Consider the following 26,609-nt stretch of genomic DNA (forward strand, 5'->3'; position numbering starts at 1 on the left):
AATGTTCGACAGCACGGTCCGTGTGCCGACGGCTTAAGCTGTCGGCACACGGACCCGTGCATCCGAACGTTGAGCGTTGAGAGTGCTGAGTTTCTGACGTCATAGCGTGGGACAGCACGTTCGGGAGTCTTTCCGAACGTGCAGAGCAGTATTTGGCATGTCAGATATTCTGAGCGTGCGTCTGAGCGTTGACCAATGAGATGGTACAACGCCACCTACGTCATACGCACGCCGTCTCCCTTCAGTACAGAGTTGTGAGGCGCCATATTGGCATTCATTTCAAGCCTATGTGTATATATGCCGTTTCTGAGCACCAGTAAATTGAGAATCACTGGAAAACTCGTTAACTGTGTGATTCGTTGCAATAAAATAATGAGAAACATCATGTTCGTGGCAAAAGAATTATTGTAACTTGCATATTATGTGAGTAGGCTATTTGAAGGCAGCGACACACGGAAGATCCATCGAAAACGCATTGTTCTTGGTACAATTTGTTATAATTAAATTTCAATTAGTAACATATCTACGATTAAGGTTTTCAGCACGCCGTAAGAGAATGTGATTAGATTTAACAGGTGTGTTGTTGGATTAGCATAATAAATAGCGTCACTGTCTGGTAATGAATTGTTTAATAGGGCCCTGGTTCGCGTATTGACACTTCCGAACTTTTTTTCCTAACATTCGCGTTTTTCTTAGGTTCTGATACTTTATTATTAGTTTAATATAAGTATATACTATAATATTTGATGTTATGTAAATATAAGTTCACCTTTTTTTGAGTGGTGACTGTTCGATTGGCTTAATCAACAGGACAGCTTGAGCTACCTGTATAAAGATATTTTGCGCCTTTTTCTTTTACGCTTCGTTATTCACATGTTGCAAAGATTCTGCTGCTGTGTAGGAACAGTGATCAAGTAAGACTGACCGTGGGGTTTTACGAAAATGTGGGAACGATGAAATAATGTTTATCTTATGCAGAGAAGTATTCCAAATTTGTACCGCACTGTTTGTAATGGATCTTTTATAAGCCTGTGTGCTTATTGATTAGACATGGTACTTTCCTTTTCGTGGACGATGGAGGAAACGTGCGTTTTAATAGAGCTAACGTGGGAATTTTGCGCGAGCCCGTTGAGTAAACAGTGTGATTTGCGAACTAGAAACAACCCTCAACTGCTGCTGGAGTGCGTTGCGATCGCGTATACCACGTTGGGGCCCACGTACCTTATGCGCAAGTCGCATCGTTCCTGAGCGTTCAGCAGCACGTTGAACTTGGCACGCTCAACGTTAACGTTCGACAGCATGGTCCGTGTGCCCACGGCTTTACTCTGCTCGTGTGGGCAGACACTGCTGCTGCCGTGAGCCATCGTATCCATTCTGGATCCACGGCGTGATTCCACGCGCCCTTCCTGTGCTGGAAGGAAGTCTCTTGTCTGCACTGCGAGCCGCCGCACGCTGCCGCGGTCAGTTTCCCTGCAGAATCGCCGCCGTCATCACCACCGGTCGCACGATTCTGCATACCGCCAGCCTTCCCGCTGGCTGCCATGCCCCCTCGCAGACTGTGTACAGCTTATGTACTTCTCTGAGTATCATCACGATTTCGAAGTTGATGAACAATAAATGAATGTTTTACTAATGATGTTTTCATGACAACACTTATGACGGCTTCCAGGAATCCTCAGCACCCCACTTTACCTCGCCAAAGTAGAGGTCATACCAATGTCTCTGCAGCAGTGGTCGTCAAACGTTTTTGCTCAAGAGCCAATACTGGTGCTGTGGGGCGGCACCTAGGACCGCATATGTGGGGATGTTATTGTCAATTGATAACCTACATAAATTAGTATGTTACGAGCCCATAGTACTATACACGCAGACTAAGTTGACTCTCGGCGCGGTGGCTGATGGGAGCGATCGTAAAGGCTTTCCTCATTCATTGTCGCTCCATCAGCCACCGTGCTGAATGTCAACTTATTCGGCACTATCTATAGTTAGGGCAAGGTAAGTTGACCACCGGCCCCGAAATAGCTGCTGGTCGTTAAAAGTTGCCACCATTCGGAACACTGCGTGTCTGTTCTCTGTTTCTCTCCATTTCTCTCCATACTAGGTCCACTACTGTTTCTTGTGTATATTAATGACCTGCATCTGTTACATTACCAGATGCCAAGTTTGTCTTATTTGCAGATGATACAAACATTGCAATAAATAGTAAATCAAATATAAATTTAGAAAGGGCAGCTAATCAAATTTTTACTGACGGTAATAAGTGGTTCATAACCAATTCACTGTCATTAAACTTTGAAAAGACCTACTATATGCAGTTCAGAACTTCCAAGAGATTTCCTTCTGGTGTATGTATAAAATATGATGACATGGAAATAGGAGAAGTTGAGAGTGTAAAATTTTTGGGATTACAACTTGATACTAAATTCAGTTGGGAGCAACATACTAACGAACTGCTAAAGCGCCTAAACAAGTCTGTGTATGCAGTGCGAATGATGTCAGACATAGGCGATATAAATATAAAGAAACTGGCATATTTTGCTTATTTTCACTCCATTATGTCATATGGTATCATATTTTGGGGTAACTTCACAAACAGAGAAAAACATTTTAGAGTACAGAAGCGTATAATAAGAGTAATGAGTAGTGTAAATCCAAGAACATCATGTCGAAACCTATTCAAAGAATTGGGCATATTAACCACAGCTTCTCAGTATATTTATTCCTTAATGAAGTTTGTTGTAAATAATACATCTCTTTTTCCAACTAACTGCTTAGTACGCAGTATCAATACTAGGAATAAGAACAATATACATAAAGATTTAAAATCACTTACTCTTGCCCAGAAAGGAGTCCAGTATTCAGCAACGCATATTTTCAATAAGCTACTAGCAACCATTAAGAGTTTAGTTTCAAACAAGGCACAATTTAAACATAATCTGAAAGAATGTTTGGTGGGCAACTCCTATTCCATCCATGAGTTTCTCAACAAATGCAGTAGACAATTTTAATGAAATTTTATTATACTTTAATTTTTGACAAATCTTGGTTGTAACAGCCAAGTAACTACCTACTGTGTGAATGATGGATGTATGGAAAGCAGATGTAAGTCTTAAGTCTGTAAATAGTGGAACTTTAATTTTAAATCTTGTCCATAATCTGACTGTTCTTAACTGAGGATCACTGAAATGAATAATTTACTTTAATTTTTGACAATACTTGGTTGTAATAGCCAAGAAACTAGCAAATGTCTGAATGATGGATTTAATGAAAGCAGATGTAAGTATTAAACCTGTAAATATTAGAAGTTGAAATTTAATTAATGTATATAGTTTTACTGTTTATTGACTGAGTATCATCAAAATTAATATAACTCAAGTTTTTCTATCTACATTTTTGTAATGTGTTTATCTGACATGTTACACAACCAGGAGGATTCCCTCTTTTATGGGTCTATGGAATGAATAATTAATCTAATCTTCGGATTGTTGCTGCCCTCAGAAATCCTAAAACTTTAACACTGCAATTGCCTGACGAAGTGTTGTTGCAGTTGACTGTGAGAGTGAATCATTAATTGATTCGGAACAGTAACTTTACTTATCTTTAAATGCATTACGCAGTAGGAGACATGTTCACAAACGTTTACTAAATGTTTTGAATGTCATTGACTCACTACATTGTATTACAACAGCCTTAAATTAATTTCATATTGCTTGCTACGATCTGGGTGGCTAAATAGTTCGCTCGCATTGTCCAGAATGTTCCTCAAACCAGTCGCGAACAGTCGTGATCCGGTGACATGGCGCATTGTAACCCATAAAAATTCCATCGTTGTTTTGGAACATTAAGTCCGCGAATGGCTGCAAATGCTCCCCAGGTAGCCGAACGGAACCATTTCTAGTCAGTGATCGGTTCGGGACTCACTCCATTCTATGCAACACAGCCCATACCATTGTGGATCCACAACCAGCTTGCACAGTGCCTTGTTCACAATTTGGGTCAATAGCTTCGAGGGGTCTGCGCCACTCCCGAACCCTACCATCAGCTCTTACCAACTGAACTCGGGACACATCTGACCAGGTCATGATTTTCTAATCTTCGAGTCCAAACGATATGGTCACCAGCCCAGGAGTCCGCCCCAATAGCTGAATGATCAGCGTGACAGACTGCCGTCCTAAGGGACCCGGGTTCGATTGACGGCTGGGTTGGGGATTTTCTCCCCTCCGGGACTGGGTGTTGTGTTATCTTCATCATCATTTCATCCCCATCCGGCGTGCAGGTCGCCCAATGTGGAGTCGAATGTAATAAGACCTGCACCAAGGCGGCCGGACCTGCCCCGTAAGGGGCCTCCCGGCCAATGACGCCAAACGCTCATTCCATTGCCAGCCCAGGAGACGGCTGCAGGCGATGCCGTGCTGTTAGCAGAGGCACTCGCGTCGGTCGTCTCCTGCAATAGCCAGTTAACGGCATATGTCGCCGCACTGAACTACGGGTACGATTGTCGTACGTCCCAATTTGATTTTTGCGGTTACTTCACGCAGCGTTGCTTGTTTGTTACCACAGACAACTCTACGCAAACGCCGCTGCTCTACATCTACACCCATACTCCGCAAGCCACCTGACCGTGTGTGGCGGAGGGTGCTTTGAGTACCTCTATCGGTTCTCCCTTATATTCCAGTCTCGTATTGTTCGTGGAAAGAAAGATTTTCGGTATGCCTCTCTAATCTCTCTGATTTTATCCTCATGGTCTCCTCGCGAGATACACGTAGGAGGGAGCAATATACTGCTTGACTCCTCGGTGAAGGTATGTTCTCGAAACTTCAACAAAAGCCCGTACCGAGCTACTGAGCGTCTCTCCTGCAGAGTCTTCCACTGGAGTTTATCTATCATCTCCGCAACGCTATCGCGATTACTAAATGCTACTGTAACGAAGCGCGCTGCTCTCCGTTGGATCTTCTCTATCTCTTCTATCAACCCTATCTGGTACGGATCGCACACTGGTGAGCAATATTGAAGAAGTGGGCGAACAAGTGTACTGTAACCTACTTCCTTTGTTTTCGGACTGCATTTCCTTAGGATTCTTCCAATGAATCTCAGTCTGGCATCTGCTTTACCGACGATCAACTTTATATGATCATTCCATTTTAAATCACTCCTAATGCCTACTCCCAGATAATTTATGGAATTAACTGCTTCCAGTTGCTGAACTGCTATATTGTAGCTAAATGATAAAGGATATTTCTTTCTATGTATTCGCAGCACGTTACACTTGTCTACATTGAGATTCAGTTGCCATTCCCTGCATCATGCGTCAATTCTTTGCAGATCCTCCTGCATTTCAGTACAATTTTCCATTGTTACAACCTCTCGATATACTACAGCATCATCCGCAAAAAGCCTCAGTGAACTTCCGATGTTATCCACAAGGTCATTTATGTTTATTGTGAATAGCAACGGTCCTACGACACTCCCCTGCGGCACACCTGAAATCACTCTTACTTCGGAAGACTTCTCTCCATTGGTAATGACATGCTGCGTTCTGTTATCTAGGAACTCTTCACTCCAATCACACAATTAGTTTGATAGTCCATATGCTCTTACTTTGTTCATTAAACGACTGTGGGGAACTGTATCGAACGCCTTGCGGAAGTCAAGAAACACAGCATCTACCTGAGAACCTGTGGCTATGGCCCTCTGAGTCTGGTGGACGAATAGCGCGAGCTGGGTTTCACACGATCGTCTTTTTCGAAACCCATGCTGATTCCTGCAGAGTAGATTTCTAGTCTCCAGAAAAGTCATTATACTCGAACATAAAACGTGTTCCAAAATTCTACAACTGATCGACATTAGAGATATAGGTCTATAGTTCTGCACATCTGTTCGACGTTCCTTCTTGAAAACGGGGATGACCTGTGCTCTTTTCCAATCCTTTGGAACGCTACGCTCTTCTAGAGACCTACGGTACACCGCTGCAAGAAGGGGGGCAAGTTCCTTCGCGTACTCTGTGAAAAATCGAACTGGTATCCCATCAGGTCCAGCGGCCTTTCCTCTTTGAGCGATTTTAATTGTTTCTCTATCCCTCTGTCATCTATTTCGATATCTACCCAGTTTGTCATCTGTGCGGCAATCTAGAGAAGGAACTACAGTGCAGTCTTCCTCTGTGAAACAGCTTTGGAAAAAGACATTTAGTATTTCGGCCTTTAGTCTGTCATCCTCTGTTTCAATACCATTTTGCTCACAGAGTGTCTCGACATTTTGTTTTGATCCACCTACCGCTTTGACGTAAGACCAAAATTTCTTAGGATTTTCTTCTCTCGGCCATTACGTGAAAGCCCTCGGTCATTGCGTTGTCCGTGCTGAGAATAACGCCTGAAATTTGGTATTTTCTGCACACTCTTGACACTGTGAATCTCGGAATACTGAATTACCTATCGATTTTCTAAATGGAATGTCCCCTGCGCGTAGGTCCAACAACCATTGCATGAGCAACTGACATTGGTTATTTCTTAATTGTCACTTTATTGCTAATTCCTCTCAACTTTTCTGACATTTTAAGAAGTAACCAACGAGGGGGATTAAAATTCTGACGGCAAAGAAAAAGGCAAGGAGCGGAAATAAGTAATAGAAGTGCGTGCTGTGTAGCCGGACACACAAGAATTTCAGTAGATGCGTACCTGATGCTGTTGGTGAGGACCTGCATGCTGCGCGTGCTCTTCCAGAGTTCGACAATGACGCAGCTGTAGCAGAAGAGCATGAGCACGCCCGGCGCCCCGAACAGCAGCACCAGCTGGTAAACGGCCAGGCTGAGACCACCCACCGTGTCGGCGCAGTGGTGTATCGTCACATTCACTATCATGTTGGTGTACAGCATCGCGTAAGTACCCTGCAACAGCACCATTAAATGAAACACCACACTGCAAATAATGAACACGCGCGGCAATCGTGAGAACTCTGGTCCGTCTATTATATCCAAATATGTTTCAGCACCCTGGGGCCATCCTCAGTAGGTGCTTTATTACGGTCTTGTTCTCCAGACTGTTAGGCACTGCGTGACCATCTTTCTGCAGTTTTACAGCTTGCCACAGCTATTTTTGTGGCATTTGTCCTCTGTCCTCATGCGCACGCTCGTCTGTTACAGGAAAAAAAAAAGAGTTACTGAATCACACTTTCAAGCTCAGACATCGATGTGTCTTTGTGAACTTGCGAAGTTTGTATTTCGGAATGTGATTCAGTAAAATTATGTGCCGTCTCTCTGCGTGTGTTTCAGATGAGTATGCAGGCGGGGATCGGTGGCATGAACATAACTACGGCATAGAAATCTATACAGGGTATAAACGATAACTGTTTGTAACGTACCTTGGTGGTGTAGAGGAGGGGTTCCCAAACTTTGAGAATCCTGGTACTTTGATGGAATACCTTGTTTATTTTTAAAAACGAGAAAAACTTGTTTTATTCAGTGATTACTTCAATTTTAAATCATAACTACAGAAATCATAATAATTTTTTTTAAAAAACGTAATTAGTATCGTCAAAACGGCGAGACAAAAATCCTCCAAGTTGTTCATAGTTTTTCGCGGTGCACTTCTGCACTTCCCGTGGAGCACTGCTGTTCCGCGGAACACAATTTGGGAAACCCTGGTGCAGGGCAAGTCGAGACGAAGAATTTGATATGGGACGCTTGTGGTCTGTCAGTTCGGGAAACTACACCGAATGGGTCTACAAAGATCACCTAAGCGACAATGCATAGGCATCGCGTGAGATTTTCATTGTTCTCTTGCCCTCTTCGCGAAAACTGTTGGTCCTAGAGAAAAAATATTATGACCTTTTTGTAGGAAATTTGATTTAGTTTAATTTTGTACTGGTGCACGTTTCCGCCGAAGGCCTTTACTTTCGAGTTAGTCTAGGACCACTGTACAAAAAATTTGACTACGCAAATTATTTGCCATATTCGACCTTTTGATTACGCCACGAGCTTAGACGTGCCCTTACAAATTGCTAAACTGACGTTTGTGTATATTTTATATCACAATTTTGTGAATTTTAGCAGCTTAAAATTAGCAATTAAATCGTTTTGTCTAACCTTTCTAAGAAAGCGTTATGCTTGTAAGGGTTTGATTAGATCGAATTCTAAACGAAATTAGGTTTTGCGTAACGTTTACAAACGTCTTTTTTCTTTCATTGCCCTTACTGGAAAGTTTCAATTAATAACGAAATAGCCCACTAAGCAGGTGGCTTAATAGCCCAATCAATGGACATCAAAAACGTCAAACATAGAAAATAATTCACATAGTCGCAAATCTTTGTACAGTGGTAGGAGGGAGTACCGTGAACAATATTCCAAAAGGACTAACGGTGAGAGGGTGAGTTGGCGTTTGAAGATCACTTTTTATGTTTTTATTGATAAACTTGATAAGTACGGCCACAGCGAAAACGTATCTCAGTTTAAAATTAAATTAAAGCTCCTACAGGAAAGGTCCTATTAATTTTTTCTCTAGGACTAATACTTTGCGTGAAGGGAGCGAGAGAATATTGAGAATCTCTCGCTATGTGCATGGGCTGTAGCTTAAATGGTTTTTGCACGCCAATTTGAGATATTTTTCCGACTTGATAGACCGGAAGTGTCCTGTATCAAATTGTTTGTCTCGACTTCCTCTACACTACTGTGGTACGTTTTAAACAATTATCGTTTACATCTTGTAAATAAAGAAAAGATGGTCTTACAATAACTAACAATGTGGAGTATAAGACCGTACCGGTAATAAGAATATCCACTGAGGATAGTACAAAATTGCTGAAACACGTTTGAGCTCGTAACTGAATAACCGTTGTTTGCATAATGTGTATCTACATCCACACTCTGCAAACCACAGTGAAGGCGTGGTAGAGGGTGTAATAGGAAGACCTGAATTGCTATAATTTAATCTGCAAACACGACTGCTGTTAGAATGTCAAAACCAAATAAATAATGACATGTCAGAGTATTCATGACTCCTTTTATTAGCCTAGTTATAAGGGAAATGACACGCAATACAAGACTTTCAGACTTGTAGTTTCATCTCACCACACGTAATCCACCAACATTTACTAGCAAAGAAGGCTCACAATGTTTTTATAATAATACTTCTACTCGCGCTGCCGAAATGTTAAGAAATCCTTCAAATAAACATTTGCTGCAGAACTGGGTAGCATAATATTAAATAACCGCAAAATTCTAGATGACTCGATAGCCATGTGCTACTTTGAAAAATGCTTTAGGTTAGGTTAGGTAGAGGGCACACCGGATGAATCATCTAAAACAAGACAGAGTAATTTCGAAACGATATCTACAATTGAAGTATTTTTTTCAAAAAAGTGAAGTACAGTAAGGGGCTCACAAAGTTAACTTACACAGTAATTCGAAAAACGATGGAAAAACGTTTACGAACATCACTTGTACATTTATTAAATGCAACAACGCACATTTTTGTCGAAACTGATAGCAGAGGCGACTTTATTCGATGTAGAGCTTACTGCGGTACTCCATAGCAAACAGTTCATGAGTTATATTTAATTTTCGCTTGTTCCTACTTCGAACAACATAGGGAATAATTCCTCACAGAATCGACAAAGCTTAGGGTGCCGTTCCCTGCAAACATTCTTGGTCCTTTACTAAAGAATGATAAAGCAGTTGTTAGATTTCAGATAAGATTAACTGCAGTTAGCAATTTTAACATCTGTCCACAGAGCTGCAGACCAGGCGTAATTACCATTTTTTATTGGTTAAAGTTAAAGAAATTACGACTCAGAGTTGTAATTACTTTAATTTGTAAATGGTCGCTGACTACGCAGTCATGTTTAAAAATTTTTAGTGTTTAATTCAACAAAATTGTTTGTGTCTCAAAGGATACTGATTGCACAAACCTGTTGTAAATATATTTTGTAATGAAAAATTTGTTTATTACTTCTCCATTTAGAAAGTAAGAAGTCATTCCTTTTTTATTTCTGCTATACTGTAAAGAAATATTGTTCAGTTATTTTAAAATCACATGTTCATTTACATGTTTTGTGAAAACAATTTTTTGTAATTGTTGGTGGCTAAGTAGTGTAATCGTCGAAGGCTAAATAGTATAATTATGGATGGCTAAATAGTGTATTCATCCTGAAGGCCAAATAAAAAAAAAAAGAGCTATGATAATTACACTCAACGAGTGTTATCCCTGCCATTGGAACCACTACTAGCAAGATACTGGAACCTTACCTCGAGAGCATCAAGTAGGCATGTTGATACTTATGTTTTCATGGTCGCCGGCCGCGGTGGTCGAACGGTTCTAGGCACTTCAGTCCGGAACCGCGCGACTGCTGTAGTCGCAGTTTCGAATCCTGCCTCGGGCATGGATGTTTGTGATGTCCTTAGGTTAGTTAGGTTTAGGTAGTTCTAAGTTCTAGGGGACTGATGACCTCCGATGTTAAGTCCCATAGTGCTCAGAGCCATTTCAACCATTTTCCTGTGCGGCTGGTCCCGGCGGAGGTTCGAGTCCTCCCTCGGGTATGGGTGTGTGTGTTTGTCCTTAGGATAATTTAGGTTAAGTAGTGTGTAAGCCTAGGGACTGATGACCTTAGCAGTTAAGTCCCATAATATTTCACACACATTTGAACATTTGAACCATTTTCCATGGTCTTGTGCTAGTGCGCCACTGAAGTCAAGTGTACGGAGCAAGTTAGATGTTTTGGTGTTTAGAACGGCTGAGAAAGTCGAAATGATCCTTATGTATGGAGAATATTACCTGCATAGACAACAACCACCAGGACAACAATTTACCAAGCTCCTACATGATTTAAGTGTCACACGGTACAAATGAGTTCACGAACTTGTTCGAAATAAACTCGTGGCCGGAATAAATGGCGAAGTTAATTTTGTAGCAGGCGTAGCTATTGATCGACATATTTCCTTCTCATCTGCTACGAGAGAAAGTGACATCATTAGATCTAATGAACACTATATTATTCACCGACAAATACTCCATCTGTATCATATCAAAAATGGTTCAAATAGCTCTAAGCACTATGGGACTTAATATCTGTGGTCATCAGTCCCATAGACTTAGAACTACTTAAACCTAACTAACCTAAGGACATCGCACCGAGCGAGGTGGCGCAGTGGTTAGACACTGGACTCGCATTCGGGAGGACGACGGTTCAATCCCGCGTCCAGCCATCCTGATTTAGGTTTTTCGTGATTTCCCTAAATCGCTCCAGGCAAATGCCGGGATGGTTCCTTTGAAAGGGCACGGCCGACTTCCTTCCCTAATCCGATGAGACCGATGACCTCGCTGTCTGGTCTCCTTCCCCAAAACAACCCAACCCAACCTAAGGACATCACACACATCCATACCCGAGGCAGGAGTCGAACCTGCGACCGTAGCAGCAGTGCGGTCCCGGACTGAAGCACCTAGAACAGCTCGGCCACATGTATCGTATCCCTTTTCATCAAGAGCTACATGAAAACGATTTTGTTACCTTCTTATCCGTTTGAACAATGTATAATGTTTCATACGCGACCAGCTACTTGGCACTTTGTCAGGTTTCATTAATGCTGGAGATGCCGTGTACCTTGTTTACTGACGAAGTAACCTTCACTAACCATAGAAAAGTTATACTGGAGAATATTCATATAGGTAGGTAAACATCTCCTTCCAAGTGCAACGTCGGCGCCGTCAGTGGAGTGTAAGTGTGTAGTAGAAATAATGAGGCAATCATCTTACATATCATTTTTTATACACTATTCACTGAGTGCCAACAAGCATGTCAACCTTCCAACACATCGTCTTCCACCAACTTTTGAAGGATCTTCCGTTACAGAAACTTCTCTACTCAAAACGCGTGTGGTGTCTCATTCCATGTGCCACCTCACAATGTACGTCACGCACCAACCAGTTTTTTTGTATCGTCACATACATTATGCATTTATTGGTCAAATTAACTGTAAATAAACAAATTCCCATTAAATAAGAGAACTAAAACAATTTTTTCTGAAAATTACATAAACTGTGAGCCAGAGAAGTTCGTGATATTGGTACTCTCACAACGAATGATCCACCAAGAAATAGATCAGCACCACATTCACCAGTGGGAGGGATACAGAGGGGACTTATTTTAACCCTTGTTACATAAAAATGACAGCAACGGGCTACATAGGGAGAGCAGCACGTGTTCAGATGTCCATCAGCTAGCAGTATTCCGGGAGATTGTACTTGGGCCGACGATGCTTACACACGGCTGTCTTGTCGGCATATACGAAGTCAGGTGGTCGGTACGTCGTACAGCTCAGTGTGAGTGCTGTGACTACAATGTGACTAATGTATATGTCTAGCATGGCCGGCCGCTGTTCCCGAGCGGTTCTAGGTGCTTCAGTCTGGAACCGCGCTGCTGCTGCGGTCGCAGGTTCGAATCCTGCCTCGGGCATGGATGTGTGTGATGTCCTTAGGTTAGTTAGGTTTAGGTAGTTCTAATTCTATGGGACTAATGACCTCAGATGTTAAGTCCCATAGCGCTTGGAGCCATTTTTTTGTCTGGTATGAGTGCATATGAAGTGAAATATTGTGTTTATTTCACTAATGACAAAGAGAGAGGATGAAACGCGGTGCCAGCACATAACCTACTCCGCCCAAGGAATGTCAAAGAGATACCACGTGCAGACGGATCACCGGTACAGCATCACATGCGCTCGCTTTGAGATTCGGTGGACAGATTTGGAATTTAATGAAAGACATTTACACAAAGTCTGATAATCAGAAAATGTAGTTTGCTATCTCTCCTCACCTTGCCCTCTAATTAGTAATGATCTCTCACGTTTTAGTACTCGAATAGTGTTAAATCGCGTAGTCTCCTTCCGCCGCCGAGCAGTGTGTCAGCAGTGCACAAGTGGCAGCATTACTGCATTTACTAGGCAATCTTGTATTTTAATAACCGCTTCAATTTTGTGTCGTTTTGTTTGCGCTCTCTGTAGATTAGTTCAGACGTTCTTTGCACAAGTTTTTAGCATGGATAGGGACTGCAACTGCTGTGTTCGGATGCAGGCTGAGTTGGCATCCCTTCGCTCCCAGCTTCAGGCAGTGTTGGCTTCGGTCACACAGCTTGAGGCTGTTGCCAATGGGCATCACTGTGGGGGTCCGGATGGGGGTTTGTCGGGGACGGCCAGCTCGTCCCACGCATCCCCCGATCGGACTACGGCTGTGGTTGCCCGGGATACTGCCCGCATTGAGGCTGATCCCTCACCTGTGGTAGAGTGGGAGGTCGTCTCAATGTGTGGCAGGGGGCGAAAGACATTCCGGAGGGCTGAACGGAAGGCCTCTCCAGTTTGTCTGACGAACCGGTTTCAGGCTCTGTCTCAGGCTGATACTGATCTTCAGCCTGACATGGCTGCTTGTCCTGTTCCAGAGGTTGCCCCTCAGTCTGCAAGATCCGGGCAGTCGCAGAGGGTGGGCTTACTGGTAGTTGGGAGCTCCAACGTCAGGCGCGTAATGGGGCCCCTTAGGGATATGGCAGCAAGTGAGGGGAAGAAAACCAAAGTGCACTCCGTGTGCATACCGGGGGGAGTCATTCCAGATGTGGAAAGGGTCCTTCCGGATGCCATGAAGGGTACAGGGTGCACCCATCTGCAGGTGGTCGCTCATGTCGGCACCAATGATGTGTGTCGCTATGGATCGGAGGAAATCCTCTCTGGCTTCCGGCGGCTATCTGATTTGGTGAAGACTGCCAGTCTCGCTAGCGGGATGAAAGCAGAGCTCACCATCTGCAGCATCGTCGACAGGACTGACTGCGGACCTTTGGTACAGAGCCGAGTGGAGGGTCTGAATCAGAGGTTGAGACGGTTCTGCGACCATGTGGGCTGCAGATTCCTCGACTTGCGCCATAGGGTGGTGGGGTTTCGGGTTCCGCTGGATAGGTCAGGAGTCCACTACACGCAACAAGCGGCTACACGGGTAGCAGGGGTTGTGTGGCGTGGGCTGGGCGGTTTTTTAGGTTAGATGGCCTCGGGCAAGTGCAGAAAGGGCAACAGCCTCAACGGGTGCGGGGCAAAGTCAGGACATGCGGGGACCAAGCAGCAATCGGTATTGTAATTGTAAACTGTCGAAGCTGCGTTGGTAAAGTACCGGAACTTCAAGCGCTGATAGAAAGCACCGAAGCTGAAATCGTTATAGGTACAGAAAGCTGGCTGAAGCCAGAGATAAATTCTGCCGAAATTTTTACAAAGGCACAGACGGTGTTTAGAAAGGATAGATTGCATGCAACCGGTGGTGGAGTGTTCGTCGCTGTTAGTAGTAGTTTATCCTGTAGTGAAGTAGAAGTGGATAGTTCCTGTGAATTATTATGGGTGGAGGTTACACTCAACAACCGAGCTAGGTTAATAATTGGCTCCTTTTACCAACCTCCCGACTCAGCAGCATTAGTGGCAGAACAACTGAGAGAAAATTTGGAATACATTTCACATAAATTTTCTCAGCATGTTATGGTCTTAGGTGGAGATTTCAATTTACCAGATATAGACTGGGACACTCAGATGTTTAGGACGGGTGGTAGGGACAGAGCATCGAGTGACATTATACTGAGTGCACTATCCGAAAATTACCTCGAGCAATTAAACAGAGAACCGACTCGTGGAGATAACATCTTGGACCTACTGATAACAAACAGACCCGAACCTTTCGACTCTGTAAGTGCAGAACAGGGAATCAGTGATCATAAGGCCGTTGCAGCATCCCTGAATATGGAAGTTAATAGGAATATAAAAAAAGGGAGGAAGGTTTATCTGTTTAGCAAGAGTAATAGAAGGCAGATTTCAGACTACCTAACAGATCAAAACGAAAATTTCTGTTCCGACACTGACAATGTTGAGTGTTTATGGAAAAAGTTCAAGGCAATCGTAAAATGCGTTTTAGACAGGTACGTGCCGAGCAAAACTGTGAGGGACGGGAAAAACCCACCGTGGTACAACAACAAAGTTAGGAAACTACTGCGAAAGCAAAGAGAGGTTCACTCCAAGTTTAAACGCAGCCAAAACCTCTCAGACAAACAGAAGCTAAACGATGTCAAAGTTAGCGTAAGGAGGGCTATGCGTGAAGCGTTCAGTGAATTCGAAAGTAAAATACTAGGTACCGACTTGACAGAAAATCCTAGGAAGTTCTGGTCTTACGTTAAATCAGTAAGTGGCTCGAAACATCATGTCCAGACACTCCGGGATGATGATGGCATTGAAACAGAGGATGACAAGCGTAAAGCTGAAATACTAAACACCTTTTTCCAAAGCTGTTTCACAGAGGAAGACCGCACTGCAGTTCCTTCTCTAAATCCTCGCACCAACGAAAAAATGGCTGACATTGAAATAAGTGTCCAAGGAATAGAAAAGCAACTGGAATCACTCAACAGAGGGAAGTCCACTGGACCTGACGGGATACCAATTCGATTCTACACAGAGTACGCGAAAGAACTTGCCCCCCTTCTAACAGCCGTGTACCGCAAGTCTCTAGAGGAACAGAAGGTTCCAAATGATTGGAAAAGAGCACAGGTAGTCCCAGTCTTCAAGAAGGGTCGTCGAGCAGATGCGCAAAACTATAGACCTATCTCTCTGACGTCGATCTGTTGTAGAATTTTAGAACATGTCTTTTGCTCGAGTATCATGTCGTTTTTGGAAACTCAGAATCTACTATGTAGGAATCAACATGGATTCCGGAAACAGCGATCGTGTGAAACCCAACTCGCTTTATTTGTTCATGAGACCCAGAAAATATTAGATACAGGCTCCCAGGTAGATGCCATTTTCCTTGACTTCCGGAAGGCGTTCGATACAGTTCCGCACTGTCGCCTGATAAACAAAGTAAGAGCCTACGGAATATCAGACCAGCTGTGTGGCTGGATTGAAGAGTTTTTAGCAAACAGAACACAGCATGTTGTTCTCAATGGAGAGACATCTACAGACGTTAAAGTAACCTCTGGCGTGCCACAGGGGAGTGTTATGGGACCATTGCTTTTCACAATATATATAAATGACCTAGTAGATAGTGTCGGAAGTTCCATGCGGCTTTTCGCGGATGATGCTGTAGTATACAGAGAAGTTGCAGCATTAGAAAATTGTAGCGAAATGCAGGAAGATCTGCAGCGGATAGGCACTTGGTGCAGGGAGTGGCAACTGACCCTTAACATAGACAAATGTAATGTATTGCGAATACATAGAAAGAAGGATCCTTTATTGTATGATTATATGATAGCGGAACAAACACTGGTAGCAGTTACTTCTGTAAAATATCTGGGAGTATGCGTGCGGAACGATTTGAAGTGGAATGATCATATAAAATTAATTGTTGGTAAGGCGGGTACCAGGTTGAGATTCATTGGGAGAGTCCTTAGAAAATGTAGTCCATCAACAAAGGAGGTGGCTTACAAAACACTCGTTCGACCTATACTTGAGTATTGCTCATCAGTGTGGGATCCGTACCAGATCGGGTTGACGGAGGAGATAGAGAAGATCCAAAGAAGAGCGGCGCGTTTCGTCACAGGGTTATTTGGTAACCGTGATAGCGTTACGGAGATGTTTAACAAACTCAAGTGGCAGACTCTGCAAGAGAGGCGCTCTGCATCGTGGTGTAGCTTGCTCGCCAGGTTTCGAGAGGGTGCGTTTCTGGATGAGGTATCGAATATATTGCTTCCCCCTACTTATACCTCCCGAGGAGATCACGAATGTAAAATTAGAGAGATTAGAGCGCGCACAGAGGCTTTCAGACAGTCGTTCTTCCCGCGAACCATACGCGACTGGAACAGGAAAGGGAGATAATGACAGTGGCACGTAAAGTGCCCTCCGCCACACACCGTTGGGTGGCTTGCGGAGTATAAATGTAGATGTAGATGTAGATGTAGCCATGTGTCAGATTGGTTGTCTCGTGGTTGACTTTCACCGCACTAGTGTCCAATAGTGGCCTCGGCTATGTATCCGATGCTTGGTAAGAGTACTGCAACGTCTGTTATCGTTTATAGAAGATGTTTGTAATCATTTTTAACAAACATTGGGAAATACTTCCTTGGATCAAGATAATAAACATGTCGCACCAAGTGTTGTTTCTGAATTGCACGCTAAGCGCTACAAAACTTACAGTAGCCACATCATAGGGGACGTTCTGACAGTCATATCGGATAGGCCAGTGCCATGAACTTCAACGTTAGATCTACCTTCTTGGGAAGCAGTCGTCCAAAAGATGGCGTACTCACTAACTGATATATGTTAGGCCCCCATATATGAATCACGGGGCTCGGCGTTCTGCTAGGAGCACATTTTCCATTAGTGTAACCAGCGTGACTTGCAAGAAGTTCTAGGACGCTTGGTCATTCAGTCACCGTTGTTGCATGGATAATATCGCGGCACACACTGAGTCTGAAAATCAGTGTTTATGTTAACTGACCACCATCCCTTGGGGATTAACACCTGCCTGCAGCAAGAGACTATTGTACACTCTAAGACAAAGAAAACCGACGTACCGCGAAGGAACTATCCGGATGTGACGGAAATAGATAGATGTGATGTACATATACAGACAAATAAATGACTACAGTTTCAGAAAAAATGGATGATTTATTCAAGAGAAAGAGCTTCACAAATTGATCAAGTCAATAATAGACTGGTCCACCTTTGGCACTTATCTAAGCAGTTATTCGGCTTGGCATTGATCGATAAAGTTGTTGAACGTCCTCCTGAAGGATATCGAGCCAAATTCTGTCCAATTGGCGCATTAGATCGTCGAAATCCCGAGCTGGATGGAGGGCCCCGCCCAGAATGCTCAAAATTTTCTCATTTGGGGAGAGATCCGGCGACCTTGATGGGCAAGGTAGGGTTTGACAAGCACGAAGACTATAACAAAAGTTCCTATAACATACGTCTGGAAACCAACAGCTGTTGAGATATGGCTCACTGTACCTGTGGTGAGTATTGTGTAGTATTCGAAGGCTCACAAGAAATAACATAGTAAATTACCACAATACACACGTGTGGGCAGCCATGGAAGTGAGGAACCACGATCGCTTCAGTATCGATATATGGGCAGGAATTGTCAATGACAGACTCATGGGACCATACACTTTACCAACAGATTAACAGGTACTATGTATCACCGATTTATGTGCGATGAATTACCAGCATTATAGGAGAACGTTACCTTTGCAGGAAGAGAACGACAGTGATTACGCACGACGGAGCACCACACCCTTTTCTACGGATCGTACGAAAGTACGACGTTTCACGGGCGAAAGGTTGGTTAAGAAGGTCCGGTAGCATGGTCCGTCTGTTCAGTGGTCCTGAATTAGTTGGATTTCTGGTTATGGGAACACTTAAGGGCATTGGTGTATGCCCAATTCAAAGTAAATGTGCCGACGTTATAGGAGCCTTTGACCTACGCATGTGACTTAATCTGAATGGAGCCAGGTGTGTTTGAAAAAGTGCGTGATTTATTACGAAGAAGGGCTGAAGGATGTGTCAGGATTTGTGGTAATCACATTCAGGATTGCCTATAGTGTTTACTTCTACAAAACAGGCAGATGGGAGTGACAGGACAGATTGCCTGATATCTCAATACGTACTGGTGTCCGAACATGTCGTTATAGGAAGTTTTCTTATGGTTTTGACCAATATTACCTCTTGTATAAATATGTGATACTTTTTTAAACACCCTATATTTCTTGAAGTTAAAATACGTAACTTCTTTACGAGGTACCTACAAGATGACTGCGGGAGAATACCACAAATTATACTTACTGCTTGCTTTTACGCGATCAGTACTTGCTTTCTAAGTCACGAATGACCCCAGAAAATTAGTCCATAAGACATTATTTATTGTAAATATGTAAAATATGTTAGGAGATTGATCTTTTGTTTCGAAGGCTACCACTTAGAAGAACAGAAGTAGCTGAACTTAACTGTTGAGAAGCTCAGTAATAAGTTTCTCCCACTTCAAGCTTTCATTAATAGGGGCAGTCAATAATTTTTAGCATTCTACCTTGCCTATACAGGCGTGCAGCTTCACGACAAGCGCTTTTTCGATGTATCACCATACCTGAACAACATGTCACATTCTTATCCGTTTGAACACTGTATAAATGTTTCATATGCGACCAGCTACTTGCCTTGTTTCGCCGTTCACTACTCGCTGTGCTTGAGGGTGTTTCAGCCTTTGGTATACGCACATCCAGTTACCGTGTACGATAACAGGTACCATCTGTGTATTTCAGGCCTAGACACGTTTGTTTAGTACTACAGGTGGATGGTATAAGCGCCTCTACAACAGATGTGTCACAATAGAATGTATCGGTGGAAGGACACGGAATAACGTTTTTTGCAGCGTCTGTATCTCACTACAAATGCGTTGTAGAACATAATTATGTTGATAAGAACATTTTGTCTTCTCCTGATCACAATGCATTAAATCATCTTTCTTCTTTCTTTTGGGAGCAGAGATTTACAGACGCATTCTCTCTTTCCTTGAGTTAATACAGCTGTACAGGGCCCGCTGTTTTCATGATTTCGCAAATTTATTTTAGCTTCGTGGCCAGATGTTCTTGTAGACACACGTCTACCAACATTCGTTTATGTCGCACAACCCCTTCTTCGTGTTGCGATGTTTTTATGTCAATGGATAACAACCTTAAAAACCCAGAAATGGTTTTTTATTAAAAAAAAGCAATAAAATATCACAGAAACTGTAAATGAAGTGGGTTTGAAAAGATGTGACACACAACGACTCACCTAAACTTCGGGTTTAGAAATGCAGCTACGAATTCCACTTCAAAACCACAGTTACAGTTTGAAGGTAACGGTCTCGTCTCACAATCCACTATTTTACAAACTGACAGGATTACGGGGAGTGGGTCGGGGAGGGCTCTCTCACCTTAAAGCAGTAAGCACATCTGTCATAATGCTACGCTGCTCAGTTGACCCATATGGTAAAAATCATTTCCAGCCAGAAAGACCAGTGTTACCCTAAAAGAAAAATACTCATAGATCTGAGACGAAAGTAGACACACAAACGTCATTCCGTTGCAAGTACAGCTCGATTTGTGCTGTGACGCACAGAGAGGCCATCATCGCCTTCATGAAAGTTATTCTTCGCCACTAACTGTGACGTCTGTGAACTGTTTCCTGTACCATTAAGACCTACTCAACATAGATATAATGAAAGCTGGGTTGAACTATAAAACTATAAATTTTCCAACTATCTGAAAAGTGTTGGCCACAAAGAGAGCACATCCCAACTGTGTGCCCGACAGAGACTCGAACTCGGGACCTTTGCCTTTCGCGGGCAAGTGGTCTACCATCTGAGCTACCGTAGCACGACTCACGCCCGGTACACACAGCTTTACTTCTGCCAGTACCTCGTCTCCTACCTTCCAAACTTTACAGAAGCTCTTCTGCGAACCTACCGGGCGTGAGTCGTGCTTCGGTAGCTCAGATGGTAGAGCACTTGCCCGCGAAAGGCAAAGGTCCCGAGTTCGAGTCTCGGTCGGGCATACAGTTTTAATCTGCCAGGAAGTTTCATATCAGCGCACACTTCGCTGCAGAGTGAAAATCTCATTCTAGTTTCAAACTGTCGTCCACAGAGCAAAGGACAAACTGAAGAAATGGAACATCCCGTGGAAAGGACATATACACACAAACAGAAATATGATTTACATGTAGAGACAAACAACTGATTACAATTTAAGAAAAATTGAATGCATTCAAGAAGAAGAGCTTCGCAAATTGAGCAAGTCAGTACAGTAATAGACTTATCCACCGCTGGCCCTTATCCAAGCAGTTATTCTGCTTGGCATTGATTGATAGAGTTGTTGTTCGAGGCATGTTTTTTTTTTTTTTTTTTTTTTTTTTTTTTTTTTTTTTTTAGTAAGATCCGTTTTGTTGTAGACACTTGTAGTTCGCGCGCATACCGCAACGAGCCTGTGCGACGTGTACCGGCATGCCTCGGGAACAACTGCGCTCAGTTTCAGGTCTGAAGCTGTTCTGTGCTGTCAAAATGTTTAAGATTATCAACTCGCCCGCCGCGTGTGAGGGTCGCTCAGTGATACGGTTTTTGTCTGGAAGGAACCTGTCTGCTGCAGAAATTCATCGACAGATTTGTGAAGTGTACGGTGATACTGTTATGAGTGAAAGCAAAGTGCGTAAGTGGGTACGAGAGTTCAAAGATGGTCGTGACAACGTCCATGATGAGGACCGCTCTGGTCGCCCTTCTTTGATTACAGACGATTTGGTGGCTTCAGTTGAAGCGAGGATTCGTGAGAACAGGCGCTTCACAATAACAGGTCTCTCAAACGAATTTCCTGAAGTGTCAAGATCAGTGCTTTACAACACTGTTTCTGAACACCTAAAGTTTAGGAAACTGTGCTCCCGTTGGGTCCCGAAACTCCTAACAGAGGACCACAAAAACCAAAGATTTGAGTGTGCGATGAAGTTCTTGACTCGTAATCACGAAGAAGGTGACGGCTTCTTGAATCAGATCGTAACTGGAGACAAGACATTGGATTCGCATATCATGCCCGAATCGAAGCAACCAGCATGGAATGGAGACACACACACTCGCCTGTAAAGGTGAATGAAAACAGACTGTCCCAGCGCAAAATCATGGCATGGGTGTTTTGGTATAGGAATGGTGTTTTGTTGGTCGACTTCATGCAACGAGGAACCACTATCAATGCAGAAGCATACTGCCAAACCCTGAGAAAGGTACACAGAGCGATTCGAAACAAAAGACGCGACATGCTGACAAAGGGAATTGTCCTTCTTCATGACAATCCAAGACCTCACACTGCAGGTCAGACCCCCGATTTATTGGACAGTTTTGGCTGGGAAGCTTAAGACCACCCACCCTACAGTCCTGATCTTGCGCCGAGCGAGTTCCATATGTTCCTCCACCTCAAACAACATCTCAGTGGCAACCGTTACAATGATGACGACGTGAAAACGGCAATGAACTCTTGGTTATCGGAGCAGGCGGAAAGTTTTTATGAAGAGGGTATTTTAAATTTGGTTGAGAGGTATGATACGTGTTTCAACAAACTTGGCAACTATGTCGAAAAATAGAGTGAAGTATGTAGTTTCTGAAAATAAATTTACTTTTTTGAAATAACCTTTCGTTGTGTACTTATGTTCAAACGGACCTTACATAAAAGACACACCTCTTATGTCCTCCTGAGGGATATCGGACCAAATTCTGTCCAGCCACGATCTTCAAAATTACGAGCTAGTTGGAAGGCTCTACTCACAAATGCTCCAAACGTTCTCAGCTGACGAGGGATCCGGCGACCTTGCTAGCCAAAATAGGGTTTGGGAAACACGAGGACAAGCAGTACAAGCACCAACCGTGTGTGTGGGTGGCCATTATCTTGCTCAAATGTTAACCCAGGACGGCTTTCCATAAAGAGCAAATAAACGGTGCGTAGAATATCGTTAACATACCGCTGCGATGTAACAGTGCCGCAGATGACAACCAAAGCGATCCTGCTATGAAATGAAATGGCAATCCAGGCCCTCACTCCTGGCTGTCGGACCGTATGGCGGGCGGCAGTCAGGTTGTGTCTCACAGTTGTCCAGACACATCTTCGCTGGTCATCGGGGCTCAGTTCGAAGCGGAACTCATCACTGAAGACAATTCTACTCCAGCCAGTGCATACCACTCTACTTCAATCATCATCAGTTATTTTGCTGCCCAAATACCAGAACTTCTCCACTTCTTTTAATATCTCATTTCCTCATCTGATTCCCTCACAATCATCTGATATAATTAAACTACACTCCATACCGTTTTGTTTATAGTAATCTTAAAATCTCTTTTCAATACACAATCCGTTCCGTACAACTGCACTTCAATATCCTGTGTCGTCTCTGACAGAATCAGAATGCCATCGACAAGCTTCAATATTTTGTTTCTTCTTCCTGAACTTTAATCCCTTTCCATATTTCTCCTTGGTTTCCCTTACTGCGTGTTCACTGTACAGGTTGAGTAGCATCGAGGATATGCTACAACTCTGTCTCACTACCTTCTCAACAACTGCTTCCCTTTCATGTCCTTAGGTTCTTGTAAATGTAGTTTGGTCTCTGTAAAAGTTGTAGATAACATATTGCTCACTGTATTTTATCTCTGCTGCATTCAAAATTTTGAAGACTATTCCAGTCTACATTGTCAAAGTGTTTCTCAAAATCCACGAGAGCTATAAATGTAGGTTTGCTTTTCTTCAGCCTTCTAAGATAAGCCGTCGGGTCATCATTGCCTCGCGTGTTCCTACATTTCTCCGCAATCCAAATTGATCTTCCCAAAGGTCAGCTTCTGCCAGTCCTTCCCTTTTTCTATAAATAATTTGTGTTAATATTTTGCTACGAAGATTTATTAAACTCATGGTTCGAAAATATTCACACCTGTCAGCATTTGTCTTTTTTGAAATTGGGATTGCTACATTGTTTTTGATGGCAGATGATATTTCGACTGTCTTCCATATATTGATTAGCAGGTGGAACGGATTTTTCATGATTGGTTTTCCCAAGAATCTTATTAATTCTGTGGGTATGTCGTCTTCTCCAGATGGTTGTTCCGACTTGGGTTTTTCGGACCACTGTCAAATTCTTCTCGCAGTATCGCATCCCTAATATGTCTTCATCTATTTCTTTTCTCTTTCATAACATTGTCATCATGTTTGTTTCCTTTGTATAGCCCTTTCATATATTCCTTTCACGTTACTTGACAATCAGCTACAGTTCCGATCCACGCGCTAAGCATAAACTGGTGGTGTTGCCTAGCCTGATTTACACCATGAGGATTTTCATTTGACCGCAAATATTGGCTGTCTAAAGTTACTATTTAATCTCTTTCAGCTATTAACTGATCTATAAGCAAGACTAAAGATTGCGACAACTGATTGGGTATTTGTATAAGAAATCATAAGCAAAAATAAAAGTTCTCTGTGGTCGTTTATCGGCGGGCGAATTACCCTCGCTGTGGAGCTAGGAGCTGAGTAACATTTTACTGCGACGTTGTATGTAACGTTGTTAATCGAAGTCTGCCACTTAGTACACGTGTGTAGTAGGATGCTTCTCAATTAACAGTGCACAGCAGCGCACGAATTTATCATTGTTACGCGCGTATGGCAAGAAAGAAAAAAAATTAAGTCAGAAAAAAATGGTTCAAATGGTTGTAAGCACTATGAGACTTAACATCTGAGGTCACCAGTCCCCTAGACTTAGAACTACTTAAACCTAACTAACCTAAGGACATCACACACATCCATGTCCGAGGCAGGATTCGAACCTGCGATAGTAGTAGCAGCGCGGTCCCGGACTGAAGCGCCTAGAACCGCTCAGCCACATCGGCCAGCTAAGTCAGAAATTCCAAAATGAAATTATAACCATTTCGCAAAGATGGTATTTATTTACTAAGACCTCACAGAATAACACAGATTTTCTTTTCCCGAAATACCATGACGAAATTGAATGTGTTGCCCCTTGAAGCACCAGTTTGACATTTATCAAACTTTTAGGAGATGCTCATCATGTAACTGGTTAAACATACCTTGATGGTTGGGCCTGCTGTGAAATATGTGTCTTTAAAGGACATTGTAAGCAAGGTTCCAGTATCACTGCTGAAACCATTTATTAATTATTACGACAGCTGTTTCGGTAAGTTTCCATTTTCAAGTACCTGGGTATACAAAGTTTGAGAATTACAATGTGCTATTTCTATAGGAATATTAGACTTAATTTTTTTTTAAAAAATGTTCAAATGTGTGTGAAAGCTTATGGGACTTAACTGCTAAGGTCATCACTCCCTAAGATTACACACTACTTAATCTAAATTATCCTAAGGACAAACACACACACCCATGCCTGAGGGAGGACTCGAGCCTCCGCACAGGCCATGACTGCAGCGTTTCAGACCGCTCGGCTAATCCCGCACGAATTATTATTATTATTATTATTATTATTATTTTTAGTGAAGAATTTCGTAAGCAAAGATACACTGAACACAACTTTGAACTATACAGAAAGCCTACCACTACCGATTGTATCATAAATACCGATTCATGTCATCCGACTTCACATAAATTTGCATATTTAAACTCCATGATAAACAGATTAATAAATTTACCACTAAATAAAGAAGCAATCCGTAATGAACTTGAAGTACTACAGTATATAGCTTACAAAAATAACTTTGACCGTAAAATTGCCACCCAATTATATAACAAACGAATAAAACCAAAACAAGACACACTACACGAAGACATCCACCTAGTTACAGAAAACAGGACACACACTAAATTTAAATAAATATCCACAGTATATTTAGGTAACATTCACAACAAAATTAACCAACTTTTCAAAAATACCATAATTAATGTCGTTTTTTGCACTATCAACAATTTAAGAACGAAACTACACTTAGCAACCTCCAGAAGTACTTACTGCTCAGAACCAGGAGCCGGCCGGGGAGGCCGAGCGGTTCTAGACGCTACAGTCTAGAACCGCGCGACCGCTACGGCCGCAGGTTCGAATCCTGCCTCGGGCATGGATGTGTGTTATGTCCTTAGGTTAGTTAAGTTTAAATAGTTCTAAGTTCTAGGAGACTGATGACCTCAGAACTTAAGTCCCATAATGCTCAGAGTAATTTGAGAGCCAGAATCGGTCATTTACAAAATCAAATGCGGAACTGCAAACACTTCTACATCTGTCATCGCACGATTCCGTGAACACGTAAGAGTCAGCGAAAACGACCAGTCAATTTTCTATCTACATCTAAAAACAGAAAACCACTGAGCACAAAACTTCGAAACAGCTCTAACATTACATAAAGCACGAAAACGATTAGAAGTGGTAGGATCATCCCCAATAGCTAGAGAGGATTTTGACTGCAGAGGACAGATCCTTCCTCACATTGAGAACACTGGGTGGGAAGTTGCACACCATGTGGCCATGCGTCTGCGGATACACTATCAAAAACACTTCACATACTGCCCAAATATGGACGTGAATCTTCTCAGTATAATGAAGAGAATAGCATTCGAACGGAACTGAAGCTTCAGCTGTGGGTTTTCTGAAAGATAGTCTTCACAGGGGTACAAGGGTTCAGATGCACAACTGATACCATTTTGAAGTGTACTGTCAAGGAATCTGTGAACCTCAGTATTTAATTTAGTTTTATTAGTCATATTCTCCACTACGAGAGCCAGAGTCCTAGATTGTGCAATGAGTTTCTACGTCTGCGTCTACATACGTACTCCACAAGCCACCCTTGTGAGGTAATGGGCGAGTTCTGGAGCCCTGAAAATATTCTAAGTTCGAAGTTGGCGTGGCCGCACAGGCCGCTCGGCAACCACATGGTGCCAAACGTTAGCTGAGCAAGAGGGGTAGCCCCAGTGCGTGGTTCAGCTGACGCGTGGTTGGGAATTCCATGGTGATGCTGTGTTGATGAAGGAGACACGCCGGAAGTGCCAAAGATGGCGGACTTTGTGAAACCTTAATGGCAGACATTTCATAGTTCGTATAGAAATTAATAGTAGCCAGATGAATCATGATACCTCAAGAAGAAACATATACATTACCATTATTTGTACGA

The 26,609-nt window shown here is 42.9% G+C and overlaps 1 protein-coding gene across 1 annotated transcript in view; it reads right to left on the reverse strand.

The window, feature by feature from the left end:
• Positions 1–26,609, reverse strand: part of LOC126184689 (galanin receptor 2a-like) — a 442,192-nt gene that overhangs the window by 27,591 nt on the left and 387,992 nt on the right. The window contains exon 5 of the mRNA XM_049927183.1: positions 6,672–6,880. Within this exon, the coding sequence (XP_049783140.1) occupies positions 6,672–6,880 (209 nt within the window). The remainder of the gene's footprint in view (positions 1–6,671; positions 6,881–26,609) is intronic.

Source organism: Schistocerca cancellata, chromosome 4 (assembly GCF_023864275.1).
Source record: "Schistocerca cancellata isolate TAMUIC-IGC-003103 chromosome 4, iqSchCanc2.1, whole genome shotgun sequence".
NCBI classification, from domain to species: Eukaryota; Metazoa; Arthropoda; class Insecta; order Orthoptera; family Acrididae; genus Schistocerca; species Schistocerca cancellata.